General features: G+C 31.8%; 1 protein-coding gene across 2 annotated transcripts; it reads left to right on the top strand.

Moving 5' to 3' along the window:
• The first annotated feature begins 913 nt into the window (after nucleotides 1–913).
• Nucleotides 914–19,061, top strand: LOC133187144 (uncharacterized). 2 transcript variants are annotated; one of them, XM_061322502.1, is made up of 4 exons: nucleotides 914–991; nucleotides 17,486–17,604; nucleotides 18,081–18,180; nucleotides 18,477–19,061. In XM_061322502.1, exons 1-4 carry the CDS (start codon nucleotides 947–949, stop codon nucleotides 18,855–18,857), a joined length of 645 nt encoding a protein of 214 aa, XP_061178486.1. In that variant the 5' UTR covers nucleotides 914–946; the 3' UTR covers nucleotides 18,858–19,061. The 2 variants fall into 2 exon arrangements, with proteins under 2 accessions (XP_061178486.1, XP_061178487.1); XM_061322503.1 differs by lacking the exon at nucleotides 914–991 and adding an exon at nucleotides 5,304–5,419.
• Nucleotides 19,062–23,566: the final 4,505 nt, after the last annotated feature.

Below are 23,566 nucleotides of genomic sequence, written 5' to 3'. Positions count from 1 at the left end.
CCTCCAAATAATTCAAAAATCGTTAAGAAGTAACTTTTATATTAAAATCTTTATCTACTTGAAAACGTTATTCCTAATTCGGGAATGTTTTGTTGCATTGATTGAGAATTCATTTTTGATCGCAAGTGGAAAAAACAGTAGATGTATAGGGACAAAGTTTATAATAAAGTAATTTGTATACCTATGTACTTTTTCACCCCAAAACGACGTGAGTGGATTTCATAAATATATGATTACTCACAACCAGCTTTCAAATAAGATATTTACACAGGTCTAACAAATAATCACATTTGAAGTAATACTAGGCATAAAACAGGTAAAAAAAATTGTAATAATCAAATTTTAAACATTACTGTACACCAGTCATGTAAAATTTCTGTCATATGCTTTAGGTAAAATTGTAAGCAAATAGATATGAACATCATCCAAACTTCAAATTATACAAACGCTGTTATTGCACAATTATGATAATGATTTCAGATAATACTTAATTTGTATTTTTTTTAAATATATACTGCATTTCATGTATGATGGAAAATATAGATAGCTTATAAGATCGCAGGTAAATGACTTCTGTATATGCATTTAGTAAAGTGAAATACATGTACTACAATTTACATTAAAAAAAATCGTCTATTTCTCACTCGATTTTTCTCAATGATAAATAAAATTATCAGTATTAAACAGAGTAGAATATCCACATAAAGATGTGGATAACACCACAAATTTTATCACGTATTTCTAACTCTGATAACTATGTTTTAGCAAACATCACAACTAGCAAGCAAAGGAAATTAAAAGGACACAAGAATGTTTGCTATAAATCATATCTACATTCTAGAGTCAATGAATTCAGATGTCAAAAATGAAGACCTCACTACTTTCGTTGACACGGATTCCGACAGATCCTTCGAGAAAGAAATGAATTCTGGTATTATGGAGGCAGATGAACTTACCTCCCCAAGTATGGATATGGATTATCGTTATCAAGGTAAAATCCAACATATATTTCAGCATTATTTCCATCCTAAAATATTGAAATTTTAATGATTGAGTTTGTTAAGTGTTAATGTTTTCTTTCCATTGTGAATATTCTTTTATGTTAATTTAATTTTACTGATTATTTTTTTTTCATTTTCTTAAGCATATTCGTTTACTGAATAATAATACTAACTTGGGTATACAATAGCGCACTATATAGTGGTGATACCTAGAAATAAATCCAATGAAGGACACTCTTGTATTACCAAAACACAAAGGAAACTCATGGGGTATTTCTTCAATATCTTCGATGATGTACTGCATTGGGAAATTTTCGCTCCACTTAAAGCTTTGCCTGTCTTAATAGATCTTTTGTTGTTGAATTACGTAAAGAAAAATCAACAGAATATGTTCTAAACATTGCTGACGGTCCAGACATCATGTAGTGTCCATTATCAAAAGTTGTCATGGTTTGCTTGAGAACGAATTCTATCTGATTTAGACTTTTTCAGCTTTCCTTATACTCTTCAGTCTTTATCACGTCAATACTATCCTCATTCTTTTTGCATGGGATCTTATGGTTGGGCTAGTGTTGTTTTTGGCATGCTTTTGAGCATTAGCTGACAGCCAAGGAACGCCCATACCTCTTGAGTTGTTCTACTGTATAATAACTGTATGGCTTTTCACTAAGAAAATGGAATAAATTATGTTCATCGCTTATCACTGTCTCTCCGACATTCTTCAGCTTTCCACAGTTTTATGGTTCGTTTAAGTCTTTCTCTCGACAGTCTCTGCTGCAATAGTACACCATAAGGCATTTTCTACATTTCTCCATTCCTTCTTTTTGAATTCCGCAGTTGTTGCATTTATTTTCCATTTTGTCCTAAAACAAATTATTATGCATTTCACATCTTAAACAGTTTTTATTTCATTCATGATATTACGGTCCGTCCCGATCTCTTTTAAACATTGAATTTTATTGAAAATGGACAATAAGATAATCAGGTTCTGGTGTATCTTTCATCTATAGTCTTTATTCTATAGATATTCTTTAGATTGATTGATTGATTGTATTTTGCTTTACGTCCCCTTCAAGAATTTTTCACTCAGATGAGGCGTCACCATATATACTGGTGAAGGGCTTCAAAATAATACCTTTACTCGACACTAAGAGCTATTACGGAGTGAGGTTCTTTATCATGCCAACGCCTACCGCGACACAGGACCTCGGTTTTTAAGGTCTCATCCAAAAGTCCAGTGACCGGGAGCTTGATGAAGGAACAGTCATTATCTATCTTTACGTCTTAGGTTTGATGTGGCGCCGGGAACGAGAATTGAACCCGGTACCTCCCGATCAAGAAGCGATCGCCCTTCCACTAGGCTAGCGTGACCAGAATATATTTTTTCAAATAGTGTTTAGAGGCTTACTCACTGAGGAAAATGTATTGTTGACTCTGGCTTGTTGTTCATTTGCCTTAGATTTGAACCACTGGTCATCTTACTAAAACAGACAAGAAAATTAACCAAATTGTTTGAAAAATGATATTTTTTTGAGAAAACAAAGTTGTACCTATGATTGGATCTATTTTGTATCCATTTATCTGCCGTACCTAGGATTGAACAATAAAATTGCGGTGTCCTTGTTATTATGTAAAAAAGCCGTGCAATTAATTAATTTTTATCCATATACATGTATTGCATGCATCATGAAGTTGACATAACTACATTTATTTGAATTTTTTTCATTAGTATATAGAATGACCTGATGCGTCCTCGTAAATTTTAGTAAATAACAGATCAAAATACATAGTGGTAAGGCTATGGCTGCAATCTGTTTGAACACATATTTTATCCCTTCAACAAACATCTCAGCAGGTGCATCAAGAATATAATTGGCTGATATGAATTAAAGTATAAAAGGTGAGGTAGTGACGATTATTTTCATAAGATTTGCCATAACGAAGGTCTTTTGTTTTTATCTTTTTAGGGACTTAGTGCATTTCAATGCAAGATAAAAAGAGGGGAATTCCTAATCACTGAGCCTGGTCAGCTCCGGGGTTTCTGTTTTGGTAGAGTTTTTTAAACTCCTTTTATACTGATTTTCTTAGATAAATCATTGGGTTATACATGTACATGTATCTTAAAAGACCAGCAAATGAAAAATAACTAAAGCATATTCTTTGTTTGTTTGTTTTTATATTTGTTTTGTTTGCTTTTCTTATCGTTATTATTTTTTTCTGTTTGTTATGTTCATCCCTGTTCAGATCACCAGAGGCCATTATTTAATCATAGTTTAGCTTTCACTTTGTGATAGCTACTATTCCTTGTCTTGAAGTCATCCAACATTGTTCTTTACCAAATTTGTAATTTCCTCACGAAAGTTTGATGGCATATTGTATACCTATATATAGAGTCAAATTGATTTGGATTTGACGATTATATACATGTATTACAAGACTTTCGATTCCTTTGAAGAGAGTATGTAGATGATCTGTCCTATTTAACTCAACATTAAATTTTAATTTTTACCCAAACATAACCTTTGTCAGAATTTGTAAATTAAAAATGATTGCTTTTGCACCTGATACCACCTCTGTTTTGCTCACATTTTTTAGATTAAATGGACTTGTGAGTATGTTCACTCTTCGTTACATGTATCTTCACATTTCATAGAAAACATTTTACGTACTTAAGTTTTTCCCACAGTGTCTCCCTTAAAAACAACATATTTAATGTATTTGTTGGTTAGGGGGTTCCAGGTTTGCATAATTGACGTTTTTTTTTATTGTTTTTAAATACATATATATACATAAGTTTATACAAAATTATATCACTCATCTGGAAGATGATTTTGACAACGCAGTGATACATATTCTGCATTTTGCGTTATTTTTCTATCTATTTCTTATGAAAGAGTTGTAAAATCATATTTCATATGAGTAATATAATTGCATGTAGTTATGTAAAACTGAATGTTAAACAATAATATTGTCTCTCGACCTAGAATGAATGGAGATCGAAATATCTGTCTATTTTAACCTTTTGTAGATTTGGTTTATAATATATGTAACCATATATATCTAAGTATTGTTTGTTTTTCTATTGAGTTTTTTAATACGAGAGTTGTCCATAAAGTTTGTAGACAAATGCTCCAATTTTCTTACTAATGCCTTTATTATAATATATCAATGCAGGCCATGGTTTATTATTTGTATAAAAATTAAACCAATACACACAATTTCATGAACGTTCTAGTGCATGCAAGCCACACTACCCAGTATGACGTATAGTAACAACATATAATGACTGAGGAAACATCATCACAACATGATTGTTATCCACAAAAGACAGTTGATCCTGTCATAACCTTTATGTATGTAATTTCATTATACTTGCTAAATACACTTAAATACCGACCTCCTTCTTTCTGTCTAAATATCCCCAATTGCGTTGAAACTGTGAAGTGTTCATAGGAAACTTAACAGATTTACGCGATGCTAGACAAAAATGTAACTGTAGACATTCACTGGTTAGATTCAAGAAAACTTATTGAGTATGTTAATTGTTTCAAACACATTTCATTCGGTAAAAATTAATTTCGAATGAAAACAGGAAAGCCCCCCCCCCCCTCTTTTTGATTTTTCTTATTGGAAATAGTAAATTATTCCGAAATTTAAAAGAAATAAAATTTTATTCGAGAAATTACTCCCATGATGTAGCTAAATCCTTTATATTCACTATAAGAGTTCTATGTACCATAAAAATAAATCTTGATAAACTGCCATTTCATATTATTTAGTTTTGTTTTGGAACTCGACAATCTTAACGAAAAAAAAAATATTTCAGACAAATAAATGAATTTTAAAGGGAAGAATTAATTTCCTTCAATTTTAGCCATTTTTTTCCTGCAACGACACCTGACTTGTTTTGAATTTATAAACTTTAGAGAATTTCAGTACTCTTAAATACCCCTCATATTTCATGAATTTTCTGCTTTAAGTTTTTTAAATTTTTTCCTCCATAATTTTTCATTCATTTTTAGAAGATTCCGATCAAAAAGGACCCTTTGGGTTTTACTATAATGACTTCCCGTAATTAATTTAAAATATTTGTACTCATTAAAATGCAAGTCATTTATTATTTTCTGTTTTAGATAAGAAAAGCCTCGCCCATCATTAACCAAAATATCATATTTATCATTAATGTGCATGCTTCGCAATCATTCATTCCAGAGAACGCAATTGTTATTGTGGACTAAAAATTCTGTGATAAATATTTCGAATAGCAGCCTATTTGAATTCAGGGATAGGAGCTTATTTGTCCTCAAATAGATCCTATTTCTTGATGTAATTTTTATGTCTGTCTGGCATTAATTATTGCCTTGATTTGGAATCCCCAAATGGTGGGCCCTGGACACAGATGCTCATCTGCTTGAACAGTAAGTACAAGAAAATTATTCAATTAGAAATCATCGCAGCTACTACTTTCACAGCCTCTCTGAAGAAGGAAGATCTCCCGAGATCCCGTGCTTTAAATAGGTTGGGAATACAGGAACTTGGGAGATTACATATTTATCGCTTACTTCAGCTTTACTCATAAAATCTTAATTTCATTGCGCACGGTTAAACATTTCTAACTTTTTGCGGAAAATTGATGTTTCTGTGCTTGATGTCATAGGTTGTGATGATCCAGTTTGGCTAATATCACAAGAACGCTCGAGATTTGGATTATATGGAAAAATAGTGTACATTTTGCTAATTAGCATTGCGGCCATATTGTATTTAATATGGCTGATTTCTGTTCACTGCATTATATAAGAAAATCAGAAAGATAGAGACTAAAAATATCAAAATTTCTTCCTCATATGGTTTTATTTTTTATTGTGTCCTGGATCGGAATGCACTCTTTTGACAAAATGATGAAAAGTTGATTTAAAAATCTGAAGCGAAGCTTCATTACTTTGATATGCAAAACTATAGTGAAAGAGCTGGGAACGCTTTTGTCAAGTTAATTTTGAAATATTTGCCGTTTTCTGACAGTTCTCCTTCATATAACGTGAAGGTGTGAAAGTTGTACTTTCAGTTTCAAAAGATAAATCATTAATTAGTTAAAATGTTAAGGTGGTTCCTTTTGAACTTAAAAATTACATTTAGGCCAGAATTTAGACAAAATAAATGAGCCTCCGAGTTGGGAAATACAGTTGTTTTACTCCTGAGAAAATATTACACTTTATAGTTGACATGACATGATGAAAATAAATGATTCAAAAAAAGAACATTTAAATTAAATTGCGAGGAGTATTAGATATATGACAATAACAATGAATATTAATTAGTGATGGTCACGTGATCATTAAATCATGAATAAAGTGTACAGAATTTCTCCATATGTGACACTAATACATGGTCAGGACCTGAAAAATACCCAAATATAGAGAAAGCAGCGTAATGCCACTTTGATGAATTGATATAACCTTGAGTGGTTTAATCAAAATAGTTCATGCAAATTAAGCCCTTTCCAATTATAAAGTCACTGTATGTGGTACACCATTAATGTCCTTCATGGTTCAATAAACTTTTATTCATTTTGCTATCACTAATAAGTTCACTATTAATAACGAAAGTGATTATGATAAGTATAATCCAAGTTAAAAATATTCAAATGAAATGCCCATTCTAAAACCTATAGGTTAATACTCATTGTATGGTTTGACTTGGTCTGTCGATTGTCTCTTAATTCAGTCCCGCAGGATCTGCTACATTATAGGCCCTGTGGCCAGTAATTGTGCTTCTATCATTGTGTCATTGTTAGTGAACGTTCTATATCTTAAAATATTGGTAAAGGCGATGTAGACCATTGTGTATGAACTCATTGATAATCATTTATCTTTGCGTTAAATATGAAGGTAACGAAAAAATACTGTAATTAATTTCCAAAGTCCATAGAAACAATACAAATTTGGAACAGGGCAAATACGGACCTCTAAAAACCAGGTGGGATCAGATACCATGGAGGTGTAAGCGTCCCCTATCGACCGGTCACACCCGCCGTGTGCCATTGTCATGATCAAGCGAACGGAAAAATCCGTAGACAGTTCGGTGTTTAAGGGGACGAAGGACACATGGTCACATGACTCTGTTTAACTACGTCATAGTCTCTGTTTATATAAGTGCAAAACGTGTAAAGCATCAGTTCTTGTATAATTTTTTGACAAATTTTTGAACTTTAATTACCATCTTATATAAAAAATTTAAAAAGTTTTAACATTCTTGTAGACATTAACAAAATAAAAAAAAGATTGATCCACTCCTCGGTTTCCCTAAACTGCGCGTCCAACAAGTCGGTGACGTCATACACACGATCTGTTAGTACAGCAAGATCATACTCGGTGAACACAGGGGCGGTATTATTATGTAAAAACAGGTCATAATCAGTATATGATGAAATATTTTGAGAAACGGGGAACACAAAAATTTTTTTTGCATGGCTGATGACGGAAATCTTATGGAGGAATATCTTATTTCGTTATTTAGCTTACGTGTGACGTCATAGTTGGTGTTTCCCGTTCTCGAGAAATGTAACATGACACGTTTTTGTCATGCTTATGTCCTCTTTAACGATGTCCTGTGAAATAATGAGGTCAGCTTCATCATTCGAAATTTTTACAGTTAATCAATTATTTAAAGGATTTGCATTTCAACGTAAATTAAAAAATATTGAATGATAGAATTTTTTGTGAATTACGCTTTTTATTGTTTAAGTTGTCTTAAAAAGTGCGTAATTTTCCCTATCTAGATGCAGTGTAATAGACAAAACTTGCTTTTTCGAATTTTAAATCCTAGTTATACTCTATAATATTTTAAAAGATACATGTCCACTTCGATATTTTTATATATGATTAAAAAATCCCATTATGGAAGAGTAATGAGCCCGGAAACATGGAGAATTAAAACTCCACTGAGATACTGTAGGGCATAATATTTGTCAATCAATATCTCGAAAATAAGGTAAGAAACCTAATGATATAACTGCTTTAAGATACGTGGGACATACGAGGGTTGTCCGTAAAGTTCGTGGACAACATTTATAATTACTGACAAACATTGATAAAATACATGAAATTATTATTTTCATTAAATTCGTGTTTCAGTTTATTAATATCCAAGTTTTAATTACAAACAAAGCACAAAAAGTTATATTTTATCAGATACAAGAAAAGATACACACTCATACCCGGAGCACTAAAACAAAAATCCGTGACGTTACTCGACGTCAAAAGCTAAATACATTTAATTTTTCTTAACGTAGTCACCGTTTAACTCAACACATGTCTTATGTCGCTTCAACCAGTTATCAAAAATGTGCACAAACTGTTCTGATTTCTTACAGGAAATAATATTTAACACTTCCTGTCTCAGATCCTGCAAATCATAAAACCTCTCTCCAGGTAAAACGACTTTATGTACGGAAATACGGCAAAGTCACGTTACGAACTTCATTTTTACAGCACTACAACCTCGGAAAGATGGTCTTCCTTCACGCATGTCATCTAATAAACTGTCTCTTCGGTCCGAATATCTTCTGTGCCACTTAAACACTGAAGAATAGATTACTTTACCATGATTTCCCGACTGTTTAAGGAACTTATGAATCTCTGTTGGTGTTTTTCCGATGTACTACACAAAATTTTTTCACTACTCTCTGCTCCACCTTTTCCGAAAACGTCCCTATTTCGAACAATGACGATCCTGTCTTAATAAACTCTGACCTCGATTTCTCTGCCATTTCGAAACTTTGAACGTTCAAATTTTACAAGTTTGACGTTATAACTTTTATCAACCTTATAATGTAAAAGCCATCCAAATTTCCGCGGAATTTTACAAAATACAAATGAAATGTATAAAGTGATAAATAACTTTTTAATTAAAACGTTGGTGTGCTCCGGGTCACCATCCCAAGTCTAATAATGGAGTCATAATTGTAATTATACACTTAAAATTGAATGAAAATTTTTATTTTGTAATTCTCATACAGTAAAGGATTATAAATATGCTAATAATAAATATCTATGACGCAACTTTTATTTAGCTTGTCCACGAACTTTACGGACAACCCTCGTACTTAATTAGAAATATACAAAATATGAAAAAAATTAAATGACAAGTATTTTTTCAGCTCAAGGCCCTTCTCCTCCTTAAATAATGACCTAACAATAAGTATGAAAAACGTCAGTCAGCACGCAGCTAGGTTAAGGACTCCCATATATACGTCAGCCTATGCAGAGGTTCGGGAAAGCTATTATGACGTCACGTTAAAACAATACAAATGAATCTCGACGAATAAATACTATAAGTTCTTTTTAAAACACACTAAATACTTTCGTGTCTCATTAATATTATAATAATAAATAGATATGCAACTTATCGTGCCATAATAGCACTTAGCGTATGTAGAATGAAAGCCAGCTTGATCTTGCTGTAATTACTGAGATGACGTCATTTCTTAATTTGACACGCAGTTTCTCTGTATTTCAGGCGTGGATCAAGCTTTTATCGTAGCTTGTAAAAATAAATACGAAACACATGTAGTCAGACCAAATGAGAGACATGTTCTGAAATATATTAATCCATATTTTATTGTCAAACTTAATTGATAATGTGTAGCCTTTATATAAAGTCGTAAGGAACACATTTGTACAGTAACGTGCTAGAATGACAGGTCCAACCCCTTGAAAATATCAAAAGTTCAATGATATCCGCTTCACTATAAATTTTGAATTTTTAAACACGTGTAGCTATTATTCCTACTATCCTGAAAAGTGCTGGGAGCTGGTTGTGCATCGTTTATTTATTTCGTAATGTAGCATTATTAAAATGCGTATAATTACATTTTTGTCTGGAGTTTATAGAAAGAATGCTAAATTTTAAGAGTCATTCTCTGTAAGCATCAAAATGGGCTGGAAATTGACTCTCGCCGATTTTGTTTAAATTTGGTGACATAATTACACTATAAGCCCATTTTACACAAAAAGTATTGAAAATGATCAATTGGCATTGTTTCCATGGCAACAGGTCACCCATTTTTGCACAAATGTGGGAAATAGCAACAAAAGACATTACACCCTAATATATATTTAATGAATATAAATAACTATTATTAATTTTTGTCTTAAAAATTATTTGTAAATTGTATTTTGTATACAAGAAAACTAAAAAAAAAAGTTTGGACCTACCAGGAAATGCAAAGTAATGGTGTACCCAAAATACGCAGGCACTGCTTGAATATTTTGATGCTCCTAATTTTACCCTAAACAATTATTAGGAACATATCAAAAAATTGGAGTGATAATATTTGATTTAAGAAAATAAATCAATTATAAGGTTTGAAAAAATCTCTGAAATTACATACTTTTTCACCAAGAGTTGTTTCCCCTTTCGGAAATCTTCAGCCAATTTCAAGAAAATGAAAGTGAAAGAAGAGAGCAGAACATGATTCAGAGGAATGACCTTATATACTGAATGAATTTCTTAAAAATTCTCAAACAAAAATGATCAGTACTTTTACAAAAATCTTTAATTTTGTTTTTAAAACTGGAATAATACCCTCATCTTGGTCTGAAGGAATTATTTGTACTATATACAAGAACAAAGGTGATTCTAGTGATCCTGATAATTATCGCGGAATAACTGTATTAAGTTGTTATGGTAAGTTGTTTACTGCAATATTGAACAATAGACTAAATAAGTATCTGGAGAGCATGAATCTCCTGTGTGAGGAGCAAGCTGGGTTTCGGAAAAGTTATAGTACATTTGATCATATTTTCAGTTTGAAGTGTTTAATTGATTTTTATTTAAGCGTAAAAAGCGACTATATTGTGCATTCATTGATTATAAAAAAAGCTTTCGACTCTGTTAACAGGGTGATTCTTTGGCATAAACTAGTACGTCATAGTATTGATGGAAATTTCTTTAAAGTTGTTTATAGTATGTATAATAATGAAAAGTCGTGCATCCGTCAGGGTAGCAATATGTCAGAGTATTTTTACAGTAATGTCGGTGTACGTCAAGGTGAAAACTTATCACCTGTTCTGTTTTCAATATTTTGAATGACCTTGTCGATTTTATTTCTAGGGCATATAATTGTTTAACAAATGTTACAGAAGCTGTGCATTTTTTGCTTAGTACAGAAGAGGTAGACATATTCCTGAAACTTTACTTGTTACTTTATGCTGATGACACTGTAATTTTGGCAGAGTCAGCACCTCAATTACAAGCTGCTTTAAATGCAATGTTCTTGTATTGTAAAACTTGGAAATTGCAAGTTTATGCATCCAAAAAAAGGTTGTTATTTTTAATAAACCTAAAAATGACTAATGGTCTTAACATATGATAACAAAAACTTACCAGTTGTTGATGAATTTGTTTACTTAGGTGTAACTTTTTCTAGTAATGGATCTTTTGTTAGTAATAAAACAAAGCTACTTGAGCAATTTAGGAAGGAAAGCTATATTCAGTTTATTCAAGAAAGTAAGATGATTAGATTTGCCTTTAGACATTCAGCTGAAATTATTTGACAGTATGATTACACCCATATTACTTTATGGCTGTGAAGTATGGGGAATTGACAATAACAATGTCATAGAAAGTTTATTTTTTACAATTTTACAAAATAATTTTAAATCTGAAAAAATCTACCCCCTTATCATATCTTATATGGCGAGCTGGGTAGATATCCAGTAGAAATATTTATCAAGTCTAAAGTTATTGGGTTTTGGCATAGACTTGTTTGTGGTAGACAAGACAAAATATCTTTTCTCTTATATGAATTGTTATTAAAGCTTAGAGAACATGACTTAATGCATTTGAGAAAAGCTTTATGTAAATTTAGATGTATGAATCACAGATTTCCAATTGAGAAGCGTCGCGACAGAGATGATCGAGTTTGTGATCTTTGTTCCTCTAACAATTTAGGAGATGAATTCCACTATCTTTTAAAATGTGCTTTTTTCAAAAGAGAACGAAAAAAACTTGTTCCCCATATCTTTTTATACTAACCCTAATGTTATTAAATTTCATGAAATGTTAAATTGTAAAGACGCTAAAGTCATTTTGGACTTGCCAAATTTTGCAAAATTTTATTGTCAGTAATGAATTAATAATAACAAAACAACTGTTTAAAGTATGTTTTAATGATTTATTTAATACTAGCAGAGGCCTTCTATACTTTGATGTTTTGAACTATACATGTATATAGTAATTAACATTAGTGCCCTCATTTCATGTTTGTAAGTTATTTTGTTGTATCATTTGCATTCATATACCCCAGTTGGGGTCTTTGTCTTAAATAAAAACTTGAAACTTGAAACTTGGAGTTAATTCTATCTGTTTTCGATATTTTCAGTCATTTTAAACCCACTTTGGATAGTTTTTCGTATTACTGGAAGTTAAATGTTTGTCAGGCCTTGCTGTGCCTGAGAAATATATGTGTTTGGTTGTGAAAAGCCTGAAAATGAAAATTCCAAGTGTGACACGTACCGATGTACTGCATGAACATTGCAAACAAAATGTTTATAAGAAAGCAGAATCAGTTATACATGGATTTCAGAGCTACAATCAAGTTGCTTTCGGTGATAAGGCCGTGATGTTGAAAGATACATGTACCTAGCAGTAATAAGATCACTAGGCAAGTACAGTATCAATGTGTAGCGTGAAATCTAATAATATAATAACAAATAGCAGAGGCGGCTGAATTCCCCCAGTTAACTTTCTGAGGACCTGGCAGGATCAAAATATACAAATATGTGATTAAGCAATATATACAGATAAATGTTTAGACTACTTGTCTTTAATCAATTAGGTACAATAAATCAAAGTGACGCTGACTCCTAAGCGATCGGCTCTTACAGCTCGGCTCTTCTGGTTACTAGCTCTTACAGCACGGCTCTTATGGTTACTGGCTCTTACAGCTCAGCTCTTATGGTTACTGGCTCTTACAGCTCAGCTCTTATGATAACCGGCTCTTACAGCTCGGCTCTTACTGGCTCCCTCGGTAGCTTTCTTGGTAATAAATAATATTTAAAGCCAGGAAAGACTTGTTCAGTCACGTCTAACGCTTTAAATATTTATTTATTATCATTAACTAAAAGTTACCTCTGATCATTAATGGTCCGCCGCTTGTGTTGCCACTTCAGCATCAACTTCGCAATTAATACAGCTCTGCCGCTTCACTTGTATTTATACCCTATGTGGCCAACAACGCCATCTAGCGGAAACATGACTAAAATACCGCTTGTACCGGAATAACTTTTCCCGGATTGTTTCAAATGTACAAAAACCTGTAAAATTATATTATTTACCTTTGTCAATATTTAAGCACTGTAACTCATGCATGTTTCATAATTATAAGTAAATTAATTAATAACAGTGTTTGAATATCTATAAGAGAGAGAAACACCATAATATCAAGAAAACATCATTGATATTTGAATTCAATTATTAAAAAAAATTAATTAATATTCGTCAAATCGTCAAATTTTCAAACTGCATATAATAAATTATATCTGTTGATAAAATTTATGTCAACCATACATCATATATGATAAAATATGACATTGGTTTTTAAAGTTACATTAAATTTCAGTGTGTGTTACTGTTTGCATAAGGGAGGGGGAGGGAGGGGGTTAACAAGTTACTGTCTTGCATTCATTCAATCATTGACTGTTTTTACATGTTGATCCAAGTGGACTGTATACACATGTAAAACAAAACACATCATTTCAAGTTTTGTAGGTTTCAGTATGTTCAGGGCTTAATTTTGTTTGTTTGTCTGGATATTTTTTTGGGGGAGAGGGTAGTGACATGTGCTCTCTCATTTAAGAACTAATTATATAAAACTGGAAAAACTTAGAAATTTGTTTTATAATCTCTGAATACATTATATAATTGCAATAAAGTAAGAAAGTAACTATAGATCTATATATTAAAAAATTTTCATTATTAAAACAGTACTCCAATAACTCCATCACACTTAAGTTAATAAAATTCTTTATTATTTAGTAAATACATGTCGGTACATGTATTTCAAGTGGTCAACTAAACAAAATCTTTACTCAGTGAAATTTCATAATTTGTCAATTAGATCAAAATATGAACTTATAAGTTTGTCAGATTTATCAAGTACAAGTATATTAATACAGGTTTTTGTTGTTGTTAATCTTTTTTAGTATGACAGTTTTAAAAAAGACATAATCAGAAAGTTTGGGTAGGCAGAGTACCTTCTAGTTCATGAGATTAATTTTTCATTAAAGTCAGAGTTTCATATTTTTCTGTTTCTTGTTTCTTGGCATGTCAACAAGAATATGTAGTTTTTTTTTAACATAACTGTAATAATTTTAACTGAAATCAAATTACATGTACAATATATCTCTATCAGGACTACTTGTTTGTTATTATAATAAAAAAAGGAGAAAATTACAATGTAGCTCCTTGACTCAAAATTTGGCTTCTTATAAATAAAATGATTCTTGATTTAGTTTACTTGTATACTTCGTTTTATTGAAGTCTAACTAAACCTGCTGCAGGGAGAGTAGTCTCTGGCCAGTAGAAAAATAGATCAGGTCAGGTCAAAGTCATGAGTAATGATTTCAGAATTGAACATTAGCATGGTTGAAGCTCTGTATGAAATTCAAGTTATCAAGGTCAATGCAAAATCAGGTCAAGGTCAATATCAGTGTAAATGCGTATAATCAACATTAGGAAATGTTATAGCAATGCAATGAAAAGGGAGGGTCAACATCACAAAATATTGAAATGTTTGTACTGTGATTAATTATCAAAATTAATTTAATCAGTGTATGATGATAGATAATTAGATCTTCAACAGTTTCTTTTTACATGAGCAAAAATGTAAACTGATGGAGGGCAGAAAGGAGAATGGAACAACGAAAGATACACATGACAAATTATATGTCATGTGCATCTTTGGTTGTTCTATTCTCCTTTCTGTCCTCCATCCCTAAGATTCCCTAATCATATTTTTATGGCAAAATGTGAGGCAAACAGCTTTTGGGTGGGTGGGGGTGGGGGTGGGTCACACACTATATATATATATATATATAACTGCAAAAAAAGAAAGGGAAAGGGAATTTCCATTGAATTTTATATGGGCAGTTATTGCTTATACATCCATTTATTGTTTGTGTCCATGGAAACAACATAGTACAAAACAACTTCTGTTACCGCAGTAATTTTTTTGTATTTTATCAGTGTTCGTCTGTGTATGTGAGGGTAAGTGCATTATTAGAAGTTGTTCAAGCACTGAATCTCTAGTTTTGTATATTGATAATATCAATAAAATAGGGGCTGTTCCTGAACTACGATAGTATGGTTGTCATAGCAACTGGGTTTTTTGTTTAATGAATTTCTATTTTAATGCAAGTGAAATGACAAGTTTAATTAGCATGATTTATTTTAATGAAGAAGACACTGATAATATCAGTAGAGAGATAAGTAGAGAGACGTGTCCTTTATCTTCGAAGCTTACACAAATTTGTTATACTCTGGGAGAACTTACAGGCTTCTCAAAACTTATAACAGTTTGTGCTACAGTATCTACAATGTATGCATGCTACATGGCTTAATTATGATTACATATTTCTTTCAGCTTATAAAGTTTTGATAAAGTATACTTCACTGATTATCATTCTATTAGCTTTTTCTCAAAATGTCACTTCTCCCTAATAAAGAACTGAAATTAAAAAAAAAAAAGAGAACAGGCACATGGAAGTATCTATATTTTCTAAAACCATTTATGTGTTTCTTGGGTCTTCTAGTGCGGAAATACTTTCAAACCAACCATTAGATTATTCTCGTTATACCTGTTTGTAGCATTTTCAATAATATCTAAGGTGACCTCTAAAAATAAAGACGTCAGATGCTCACCTGAGACGTTTTGCATAGATTCCAAGTAGATAACGCATTTGCAATCTACCCTACATTAAATAGGTTACCTACATTAGTTAGATTGATTTCTTCTCGCCTTTATGTGTTTTGTAAAACTTTGGGTTACCGCGTTTATACGGAGAATTTATTCACACGGAGTTAATGCAGAGCAATTTGATGCGCAGTAATGCCCTGTTCACACGAATTTCACAGTAAATTCATTTGAAGAAAAATAATGCGAATTAAATTATTGTGAATGGTGGAGATAATGCTAAGTAATTTGATGCGCTTTTAATTAATTCGAATAAACTAATTCACATGAAATTTTCCGTTTGAACACGTGCTCATATTTTTTATGAATTGCTTCGATTGAAAAATAAGAGAAATTGTCTTTTCCTCAAAGTAAATGGATACTGTGGTTCACCTGAAGCTTTTTGCATAGTTTACATTAAGAGATATATATATATATATATATATATATATATATATATATATATATATATATATATATATATATATATCTCCAAACCTGAAAAAAATCGGATTACAATATTAAAAAATATTTTTAAAAAACACAAAAATCTTCAGTAAAGCTTTAGCTTTACATGCTTTTGAAGATTTTAAATGAAAGTGCTAAAGCTAAAGATGGGAAAAACATATATATAGAAGCAGTCCGGCATACTTACATGTATTTCATATAGTTGTTTTCCTAAATTCAATACATATATCGAATCTAAAAATCTATTTCTAGTTATAAGTTCTTTCCATTTAAATACAGTAATAGACAAAAATGAGAAAGGGAACAGAGTAAGACAAATAAGCTGATGTAACAGGGAGTTTTACTATCTTATTTATATTCAGCATTTTAAAAAATCTATTGTCTATATGCTGACTTTGTTTGCAAATACACTTAGCGTTGTATCGTATTTTGTTAGGCAATTTATTTTAAAATTATTTCGAGTATGGAAAACTCCATTTTTCTGATTATTACAGAGGTAATCGGATTACCTGTCTTATGTCTACAGGGGATGCTTACTCCTTCAAGGCACTTGATCTTTCCTCTCATGTTTCCAGAGGCACGTGTTTTTAACCTATACACAATTCATGTTCTGTATTCGATATATGATTGATCATTGGTCATTATCTTGTCAACTTTTTAATTTCTGTAGAATTTTGCATGACATGATTTTGCTAAGAATTATTGACCTATTGATATGCAGATTTTTCCTTAAAATAAAACTTATGTTCTTCTTTAAGGTAATGTAAAGTGAATAATTTTTTCCTAAAATTAGTAAAATACCTCCATCTCCGAGCCCCCTCTCTACAGAAAATAAAGAACGACATTTCTTTCAAAAGTGTCTTTAAGTTCAGTACTATTGCTATAAAATATTTAGAGCACAAAATATTGTACATTTAAATATTTTGTTTGCATTAAAAGGTCTTTGTTTTAGTACACTAAGCCTTGTATCATAAAACATACTTAAAGTCAAATCCTCTACAGGAGCATATTGAAATGAATAGAAAAAAACAACGTATCTATTGATATTTCGTATTATTTTCTACAGAGAGTTAAACGAGTAATTGCATCTGTTGAAAAACACTCAAAATGTCTGAAAGAAGCAATGAAGATAAATTGCATAATAAAGAAGGAAAAGAGGATTCCGAAACAACTCAAATCCAGGATGTAAGACTTTATATCATGGTTATATATGTTTTATGTTAATTGTACCAATTACATGATTCTGAAAAATCCTGGACCTACACTAAAATAAATGTGATTAATTTTGATTTTCCATTCCTAAGTTATATATATATATATATATATATATGTATCCCAATGCAATCGAGACGCACGAACATGTTCTAAATACAAATAATTTCAAAAATGAAGCATACTAGTAATTTGTTAGGCTTTACTTTCACAATCAATTGTCTATGGATTGTTCCGTTTACCCGAAAATGAGAGAGTACACGGCGGATCTGCCCGGTAGACATGAGAGGATAACTCCTTTATGGCACCTGATTCCACCTCTGTTTTCAGAGATCCGTGTTTGCTCTGCTCACAATTTGTATTGTTTGAATAGACTTTTGAACATGATTCACTGTTCGTTATCTTCGCATTTAATAATTATTGTAATTTCAGATAAATGTCTTTTCCAGCCACATAAAAAATCAGATGAAAAAAAAACAAGAGAAGTCTTGTGAAATGAAAAATGAATCTAGAAATGGAGACGAAGTAGATCGCCTGGCAAATGACACGGTAAGGTTAGCAAAACGCTCTCCTTTCTAATAAAAAAAACATGTATACCGATCTTTCCCCGGATAATTTGAGTAGTAATTATTTAAGCATCTAAAATTATAGATTTTTTTTTCTATGACAAAAATAACTTTTAAACTGGAAAATATTTCAACATCAACGTTTCACTTATGTGAAAAGCTATATCTAAATGCAATTTTAAAAAATTAATTCAGTCGTGAAGTATATGCTGTATATATCAACAAATATTAACGATTGACATAGAAACACTCATGAAGGGATTTTTTATATTTTTTTAGAATCCATCTAGAAATCCATTTTCAGATAGCCAGAAATTCGTTCGACAGCTATTGGACGCCTCGCTATTGGCTGCCAATGTATCACAGCTGAGAGTTGTAATAGGAGGAAGCTCTGAAAATAATTACTTTTGGCCCTTGATTATTATGATTTCTTTAGCGATTTTCTGTCACCTTGCGTTTGGAATTCTAATGATTCAAAGATGGAGGAGTGAGAGAGAAGCGAGGAAAATTCATGCCAATAAAGGTGAAATAGCACAAGGAAAAAAATGTGATTGTAACCCATGCTTGAATGTAGAAAGATGCGACGAAATTAGCATGTTTTTCATGCTTTTCGTCGTTGCTTTGAATGTTGGTATCGCAGGGCTAGGGTTACACCCGTAAAGTCATTTTTTTTCTTTTGGCATGTTTTGAGATCTTTATTTCTTTGTATGAAGCTTCATTAAATATTTTCTCTCCAACATTTTATTGTATACGAAAGCGTTTTTTTTTTCGTCAGGCTTACTTGGCTGCAAAAAACACATCTGATTCAGTGTTTAACAAGAGGGTATAATATTATTCTGCATTTTCTATTGTGTCTAACTTAAATATGCCATTTGTTATTTTTCCATTTCGTGACTAAAATAAAATAGGACTTTGTTTCAAATGTCTGCATCCTAATAACATTTTATTTAAATTATTCTGTTTTGTCCCGGGATTTCACAGCAGTATCTACATTTGTTCGGCTTAAAACGATCAAATAGAACATTTGTCTTAGTAAAAATCCTTGTACTCCATGTACTTGAGTACAAAGGTGTTCAAATTTGAAAACAATAATGAATGTCAAGTTTAAGTACAAATGAACCAGATGCTCTGCTTCATATCCTTCTTCGAAGAATATTTCAGGTTATTTTGGTTAACAGATGATAAAAAAGATCGTAACAGATACGAACTAAGACAACTGATTAACTTGTTAAGCTCCAGCCGTGTGAGTTATCAGTCGTCAGGACCTCAGGTGCTTGTGGACTGGAAACCCCCATCCCCCCACCCCCCTCCCCCCAACAAATATACACTGAGGGTCCAATGATATTTTTATTTTTTACTTTCATAAATTAGTTTTCTAGCACTTAGTCAGAATGAATTCCATATGAAAAATAATAAAAACAAGATGTGTTTGTGAAACACTGATGCCCCGGATAGCAGCTTATGGCGAAGGTTTAAGTTTTCCAAAATGCATGCCAAAATGTTTTTACCCAAATGAAAGGGCTTGCGTCAATGGAATATGTAGTAAATATGAAACCCAAGCACGAACCATTCAAAAGTTTGGTCAACGTTATTATCCATTACCCTAAAAATGTCCAAAGCACTTGAGGATCTAGAGGGTGGTCTGAGTCGAGAGTCCGGACCCCCCCCCCCCCCCCCCCGAATTTGCAGAATTAATTTATAATGGAAAAAGTAAAGTTAATAGTTTGTTATAACCAATTACTTACCTGTTATAACAAATTAATAATTTGTTTAAACAAAATGCCAATCTTTTATATCAAATTATTAACTTGTTTTATCAAATTGATAATTTGTTATTAAAAAAAATATTACATGTTTATTACACTTCTCACTTTGTTTTGTAAAAGAAATATCCAGTTTTATATTTATCACTGTTAAGTTATATCAAAATTTCAAAGATTGTCGAGTATTTGGTACCATTAACAAAAAAATATGTAATGTTTAAATGAAATGACGATTGTCAACAGGCTTTCGATCACCTAAACGAAAGTATACCAAAAGTACCACTCTCATCAATACCGGACTCAAATAAAGAATAATTATATTCTTTATACAAAAGCTTCTGAAAAAGCAATAAGCGCATGTTTAGTTCTAGCATTAGATGAAAACGAACAAGGAAATGAAGTAAAATTATTGGGTATCAGAGATTAAAAACCTATATGATACCTTTCTTGTAAATTAAGTAACGCGCAAACTCGTTGTCTACAGAAGAAAAGAAGCATTTGCAATTCATTTCATACAACAGAAATTTGAACACTTCTTACAATTTTTCATCTGTACTCTCCATAAACCATTTAAGAATTTGTTAGAAGCTCGAAGAGAGAAATTGAAATAAAAAGAACAAAATGATCCGGAAATTAATTTCATTCAAACGCGATAAATCCTAATTATAAATATTATATCCGCTATGACATAGACGCTGGCATCCCTTTAAACTGCAAATCAAATCAGGCAAATATACCAAAGTAAATGTAACTGAAGAACAATCTAAAGACTCAAAAATACTTGGAATTGTCCGTCAATTGCAAGAAGGTAAAGCGAAAAAATCAAGTGAGTGACAATTGAAAATATCTCACTATTAACGAAGAGTTATATACTATTTATAGAATGCCAATAACAAATACTTGTACTTGTTGCTACAAGTAACAATCCATCATATCTGAACATTTCAAATTACTCTCTTGAGTAATTTCGTCGAAGTAGAACTTAAAAAAATTGCAGCAAAATGTTGAAAATAGATCATATTTTGTGACTGGAGGTGACATCATCAAAATTGAAAAGATTAGATCTCCAAAATTTTTACCCCTATCATCTCTGAAAGTATCATGATATTTCTTGGAACCGTTACTGAGATAAGAAGCAGAAGAAACAGTATAATAACAGGAGAGTCTTTCGCTGAAAACGGACGACCTTAATAATTAAAACAACTTAAATCTAGTTGCAATACAAGTATTCTACATATGCTGGAATTATAAATCGGTTTTTGTAGAAGTTTTTGTTAATCGATTATTTGATAAAATGCAGTTTTAAACAGTTTTTTATTTTAAATTCTTCTACGGTTATTGCAAAGATCAAAGAAATGCCGCGGCCATTATTCTCCAATAAATCACAAACGTCATCAACAAATTATCAATCATTTTAAATCGGTTTCCTCTAATTTTGACTTCTTTTACTAGGAAAATGATTGAGGCCTCTTTTAATTGTGACGCAGATTAGTGGGAAAAAGTTTACCTGAGATTTGGATTACCTAGTGCGTTTTCTAATGCGTGAAGCGCAAATAAACGAGAAGAAGCAGTCAATGGTGACCTACTTATGTTGACGTCGACATCTTCTTCTCTGTTTCTCTATATAGGTGTTAAAAAGATTCGCCGTAGCAGAATAGAAATAACTTCCTTGTCGTTGGAATTGTTAGAGAATATACCCCTCAGTTCAGAGACCTTCACAGAATCTTTGTTACATAGTGCTATTGTGACCTCCTATTTTTTTTCCTTTTGATCTTACACATATTTTGGGTTTCCCATGACAAAACATGGACACTGCCATTCTGTTTTAAGAAATCGGGGGTATCCATCTCCTATCTTCAAGTCCTCCTATACATCTGAATAAAACTTCAGTTTTTGATATATTACATACCCATAATGAAAATGTAATAAATATTAATGATGAACATGATTCCTAAAATGTAGAGATTTATCTTTTGTCCGCCATATTTTTCTACTCAATTGTGTTCTTCTCTAGCCCCTATGTAAATCTCAGCTCTGTTCATGGTTCACTGTATTTTGCTTCACAGATTTCTCCTGAGTGGACACCTCCTTCATTGCCATTTTAATATACTTTGGCGCGACACAGTGACTTCTGAATGCCTCTGCTTGGTCAGGAAAGGGGTTACCAAAGACATTTGGTATCAATTGCACAGTTAAATGTATTGTGAAATAAACACAAATGCACGTTCAATGAGATAAAACTAAAACAAAAAGGACAACGTAAGATATATACGTACTACACGCTCCAGAAACCAGCTAACAGCAGTCAGGTGTTATGAATACGATGGATTAAAATGACCGGTCATTATAATTATTGACCGCTAGAAATGACCTGTCAATTAAATTTTCATTCAAATTAAAATTTATGCATACAGTAATGAGTGTACATTAAAAAAACATGCCGCTATGAAATATGCATTGTCAGTTTATGTACAGAATACGATTGTTCTGAATACGTCATAAATTTATCGTTTCGTTTCAATGTCAAATTCAATGAATGTAGTCTCGGCTCTTTTAAGCATTAAAAATCTGCACCAGATTTTAATTCATTGTACCCAGGAATGGTAATTGTGAATTAATAAAAATGCATGTTACTGACAGCCACAAAGTGTTTTAATAAATTAGCGGTGCGAAAAGGTATAAGACTTTTAAGTATTTCTTGAGTAAACTGTCATCATCTTAGCAGTTCTACGTGTGTATATTAGCTGCAACACTTTAAATCATCTGCTACCATGCAACTTGTTTACATCCTGTCTGTCATCTTTATCGGTGCAGGTTAAGTAGATTAGTTTCGTATTTCACTTCATGTTGTTCATGTTACATCGCAGGCATTACTTGCTATTAATTATGTTAATTATTACTGTGATTTCTAAAATTCATTTTTGTAATTATTATTCCCGATTACAGGTGTCTACAATTTGAACCATATTTTTATCCATCCGTGATATCGTCTGCATAATCACCAAATTTACTTCTGTGAAATTCACAAGTTTCAGACATAAATTGTTTACTTACTTACTATAGATACTTCTTGTGTAATCCATATTTATTGGTTATTTTGTCCTTTCACATTTCAATTATTGAGTTTGATTGTTATCCATATTGTACGACAACTTTGTTTGACAGTTCGACACGATTTTTATTTTGTACGATGTCAGACATTGTCGTGATTGAAAAAAACATTTTTATTGGTTGAAGCTTGTATTTTGAGAAAAAAAATTCTGATAAACAAACACGTAAACGATGGATACTTACTTTTAACATCGCAAAAGCTTTTCTGTTTATTGACCATTGGAGCTAATATACTGTATTTATATGTAAATACAAGTTAGCATTATAGATGAAAATAATGTTTTCGGGTTTAACAAGATGAAAAATAACATACTATTTGGCATTCTGTTTGCAGCTGAGAATATACTAGTAATCCTGGAAGATTTACAAACCTCCCCCTTGGATTGGTCTGTTCCCTTTCTCTGCTGAGCAAAACTTTGACAGATCTCAAAGTTCAAAAACAGATTGCTCTGCTTTCGAGAAGAAATTAGAAAAAGGAAAAAGGAAACTCTGCTT

Source organism: Saccostrea echinata, unplaced genomic scaffold (assembly GCF_033153115.1).
Source record: "Saccostrea echinata isolate AGI-Se365-2 ecotype Australia unplaced genomic scaffold, CSIRO_AGI_Sech_v1 ptg000014l, whole genome shotgun sequence".
Lineage (NCBI taxonomy): Eukaryota > Metazoa > Mollusca > Bivalvia > Ostreida > Ostreidae > Saccostrea > Saccostrea echinata.
Note: the sequence above shows the minus strand (reverse complement) of the source record. Positions and strands in the feature narration are given on the sequence as shown.

Bases quoted from the DNA above. Each gene is read 5' to 3' on its own strand.
- LOC133187144 (XM_061322502.1), top strand. From the start codon at position 947: ATGAACTTACCTCCCCAAGTATGGATATGGATTATCGTTATCAAG. The intron at 17,605-18,080 runs GTAAGACTTTAT...TGTCTTTTCCAG, and splicing joins AAACAACTCAAATCCAGGAT to CCACATAAAAAATCAGATGA. The intron at 18,181-18,476 runs GTAAGGTTAGCA...ATATTTTTTTAG, and splicing joins ATCGCCTGGCAAATGACACG to AATCCATCTAGAAATCCATT.